The sequence below is a fragment of the Microtus ochrogaster genome, chromosome 16 (assembly GCF_000317375.1).
Source record: "Microtus ochrogaster isolate Prairie Vole_2 chromosome 16, MicOch1.0, whole genome shotgun sequence".
NCBI lineage: Eukaryota > Metazoa > Chordata > Mammalia > Rodentia > Cricetidae > Microtus > Microtus ochrogaster.
Window position 1 is genome coordinate 14,381,066 of NC_022018.1, and position 4,728 is coordinate 14,385,793.

General features: G+C 44.2%; 1 protein-coding gene across 2 annotated transcripts in view; it reads right to left on the reverse strand.

Moving 5' to 3' along the window:
* Positions 1-589: 589 nt before the first annotated feature.
* The window catches only part of Enkur (enkurin, TRPC channel interacting protein), a 25,079-nt gene continuing 20,940 nt past the window's right edge, over positions 590-4,728 (reverse strand). For both annotated transcript variants that reach the window (XM_005354741.2, XM_026783065.1), the window contains one exon: positions 590-973. In XM_005354741.2, coding sequence (XP_005354798.1) covers positions 800-973 — 174 coding nt within the window. In that variant the 3' untranslated portion in view covers positions 590-799. The remainder of the gene's footprint in view (positions 974-4,728) is intronic.

The window sequence follows — 4,728 nt, forward strand, 5'->3', positions numbered from 1 at the left end:
TGTAAGCTGGGTGGGATAGGAAGAGAGAGGAGGTATTGGGCAGTATAGCCCCTGCAGGATGACCAGGAAGTGTAGAAGGGATGAGGAATGTCTGAGTTCCCTGTTCCCGGCTGCTGCCGCACTCACTCACCCCAATGATGGCTCTCCTGGTGCCCAAATCGGAACTCCGTGCTGCTTGGGTAGCTCGTAAACAAAGGGCCTACCTTGCTTGCTGCAGGCAGGCTATGGAGACAAAGGAACTACCGCTCTCCCATTTGCCCTCCCGATATGGATTCGGTCCCAGCGCCCGCCCGAGCAGGCTGAGCTGGGAGATGTTATGCCGCCAAAGAGGTGAGGGAGGGAGACGGGGGGAGGGGGGGGGAGCTGGATGTAAGCTTGGTGGGATAGGAAGAGAGAGGAGGTATCGGGCAGTATAGCCCCTGCAGGATGACCAGGAAGTCCTGAACTGTGTTCTTGGTATCACCCAGTGAAGAGGGGGGGGGGACCCCTAAATGCTAAGTGTTTTTATTTCTCAAGGTCCAAAATTAATGTTCGTGTGAAACAAGGATAGAGTGACAGGACTTACATCACAGAATGCAGACCGAGACTGCGGCTTCCAACTTTAATGCTTTGTTTATAAGTAGAACTGTGACATTGGAGGAGAAAAATTTCTCTAGGACAGTGAATAATTCAGCTATTCTTTCAACATTACCTACAGTTTTAGTGAAAACTTTCTATTCTCTTCATGGCCCTCTTTGAAAGCATGGGTTTATTATGACATCGTCCATGGTCCTCTCTTCCTTCTGTCCTGCGATGCCCCTCACTTGTTGGCAATGTAGATGATCTTGTGCTTCTCGATGACGCTGATGTCATGCTCCAGCTGCTTCATCTCTTCTTCCAGCTTCTGCTTGCGAATCTTCTTCGGGATGGAATCTATGAAGACCGAGAGGGACTGGAACTCTTTGTGCACCTCTTCCCAGTTCTTCTTCAGCCCCTGCAAATGGTAGAGAAGCCTTGAAATAATACGGACACCGCAAAAGGAAGTGATGAGAAACTGTGCCTGTAACCAAGAGTGAGTAGGTAACATGTTGGTCCAGGACTTGGCCACAGTAGCAGAAGACACACACAGAAGCCAAGCCCTGCCCTCTGTGGTCTGCTCCATCCCTGTTGGGAGTATTTACTTGCTTCAGTGTCACTGTGGCTGTCACTTGTTTTTAGCATCTCATATGTAAGTGCAGAGTGGAACCAAGCTCATGGCAGATGTTTTGGTCAAAACCAACTATCTGAAAATTGATAGTCAAAGCTGGTTTTGGAAAATATTTTTCAAAAATTTATTTGAAAAGCTTTACTTCCTAATGCATGTTTATATATTTGTGTACACATGCGTATGTATGAGTATGCATAGCCATGTGTGTACAAGTCAGTGAGGCTGGAAACAATCTCATGTGTCATCTTTAGGACCACTCCTGTACTTTTTTCAGGCAGGGTCTCTCATGGGCCTGGGGCTCATTGTTTAGACCCTGGAATCCACCTGCTTCTTCCCCACCACTGCTGGCTCACAGCCCATGTCACCATGCCTGGCATTCTGATACGGGCTCTGGAACTCAAGCTCAGGTCCCCGTGTTCACAAAGAATGCACTTTATCGATCGTAACACCCCCACTCCCTAATTTCACCTTTCTGCCCAGAACTTTCTGTTTTATCTGTATTCTTCAACACAGAAGCCACACCAGAAGCCTGGGTGTTTGACTGGCATATCATATTTTATTTGACAAAATGTTATTGTAAGGAAAAAAAATTCAATTTTACAATGACCTTTCATATATCTTTTCAATATATTGTAAAGAATAAATCATCTTCCACATAGTCAGGGGGTCCATCCTTCCTGTTAATGTATTCTAGACATGGCTGGAATATCATTAAATATAGAACACATGCTAATTCAATAACATGGTTCATGTTTTATGGGCTCTAAAATCAACAGATTCAAATTAAGGACCTCTTAGGAGCTATAAACGCCATTTCCATCTCCGTCTAGTTCCATTTCTCATCACAGTGCACCAGGGGGCCCCACTGACAACATGCTCTTAAGATACGGATGGAATTCATCCAGTGAGGTTTATAAACTAGCACCGCTTCTTTGTCGTTGTGAGATCATAGATAATTTTATTTACACACATGACAAGAAGAGGCCAGGAGCTTGTGGCTCATCCAGCCTAGCTGGATTGGGAAACTTTAGGTTCAGTGAGAGACCCTTTCTCAAAGAATATGGTAGACCGTGAAAGAAGTCACCCCACATTGACCTCTGATCTCCACACCTATACATACATGAACACACATGCATACACACGCACATATTCTCATATACACACACTGCTTGCATACACACACACACACACACACATACACACACACACACAAGTGCATACTCACCCACACTAAGAAAACATAGGCTCCATTTTAGAGACAAAAAGAGCTTTGTAAATTCACAAAACAAGTAAAAGGATGTCCCAAAGGAGCAGAGAAAATGACAATTGCCTCAAGAATAAGGAGAAAGCCAAGTTGGGTCGTTTCTGAAGGTGAGCCACGCAGGAGACAGGCAGTCCCACCACTGGGACAAGCCTAAAGCAGCGTTCACAAGCTGCAATTCCAGCTGCGGATTTTGATGAGACAGTGAGAAATCCCACAGTGTCACGCAGGGTGACTCAGGGAGCCAGTTAGCATCTTGAGCAATAATCTATTAAAAACCAAGCTTCCTTGAGGCTTCAGCTTGGCCTGCCACAGCCCCAGGGTGTGGGAAGACTCTGGAGACAGAAGTGGAAAGCAGCAGGCTGAATGCTGACAAGTCCAGGCTGTAGGTGACAGAAAGCTGGGCAAGGAAGTGCATGGGAACGGATAATCTGACTCTGGGGACCAGGAACAGATCTCATCCACACAGCATAGTCCTGAAGTCAGATTGTTCTTAGTGTGAACATCCTCTGGAGTACGAATTCTGACCTTCACGCCCCGAGAGCCCAGAAACCTGACATTCCAGGAATGGTCAATACACCTGCATCTCTCTCCGACATGACAGAAGTTCTCTAGAGTTCTTGCTAGGATGAAGACTGTTTCTGCTTGATCAGAGCTCAGTGCTGCAGCTCCTTCTCACGCTCCCAAGGCAGATAGAAGATGGCCCACATTCTAGAGTCATCTCTGGCTAGAGCAGTAGCCATCCCAGGGATACAATCCATAGTGTATCTGGAGGGTGAGACCTGCCAAGCCCATAGGATGAAACACTACCTGTGGTCAGCAAAGATTACTGGTAAGGAAAGGAAACCTGCCAAAGTGAAGACAGACCTGGTGAATATCTGTAGTTTTTCAATAGAGATTTAGCATCAGTATAAAGCTGGGGAGAAATGGGAGTCTACTAGTTTAACTGAGCCTGCCTCCACCTCTGAACATAGAAGTGTCAGTTTTCAATTTTCAAAGGCCTTGAATAGTCAAAATCATCCTTATCAGAAAGAGCAATGTTGGAGGAATCTCAATACCTGATCTCAGATTATCTTACAGAGCTATAGTAACAAAACCAGCATGGCACTGGCACGAAAATAGATATGCACACTGATGGGATAGAATAGAGTATCTACAAATAAACCAAGAGATATAACCACCTAATTCTTGATTAAGGTGTCTAAAATATACATTAAAAAGAGACAGTTTATTTAAAATACAATACTGAGAAAATAAAATTTCCATGTGTTGAAGAATGAAACTGCTCACACAATGCTACAACCAATTCCAAAATGGGCCAAAGAGATCTTAATGTAAGATTTGAAGCTTTGAAATGACTGGAGAAACATACAGGTGAAATACTTGAAATCACCAGTATAGTCAAGGGCTTTCTCTAAAGCACAGGAAATTACTCCCCAAATTGACAAACAATATAACACAAAATTAAAGAACTTCTTCAGGGTCTGGAGCAAGGACTCTTCTAGAAGACCACAGTTTGATTTACAACCCCCACATGGTATTTCATAACCATCTAACTCCAGTTCCAGGGGGATTCAACAACTTGAATGGTTATGGTGGGCACCAGACATCTATGAGCTGCACACACACACACACACACACACACACACACACACACACTGCAGATAAAACACCCATACATGCAAGATAAATTTAAAATGTGTGAAAAGTTTCTTCATGGCAAAGGAAACAATCATCAGACGGAAGAGATTGTCTTCAGAATGGGGAACAAAAACAATCACAAATCAACCAGTACTTTGGCTAAGAAACTGAACAAATAGTTCTCAAAGGAAGAAATACAAACGCTAGCCAATAAATATCTTAAAAATGTTCAATATCCTTAGCCACTAAGGAAATGCAAATTAAAACTTCTTTGAGATTCCATCTCACCCCTTTTGGATGGATCAGAAACATAAATGACAACAGAGACTGGTGAGGATGTGGGGAGAGGAGTCCTTACAGCTGCTGTAGGACGATGAACTGGGTACGGCCACTATAGAAATGCTGCATCACTCCTGGTTAAGTACCAGCCGGACTCATAACCAACACACTGGAGAGATCCTGGCATTTCCATGCTTATTTATGCAGTATTCACAAGAGGTAGGAAAGGAAACAAACCCAGATCTCTGTCAACAGACCAGGAGATAAGGAAAATGGGTAAGGGTGCACAACATGTGTGTCAGGCCTTAAAGAAATGTGTGCACAACATGTGTGTCAGGCCTTAAAGAAATGTGTGCACAAC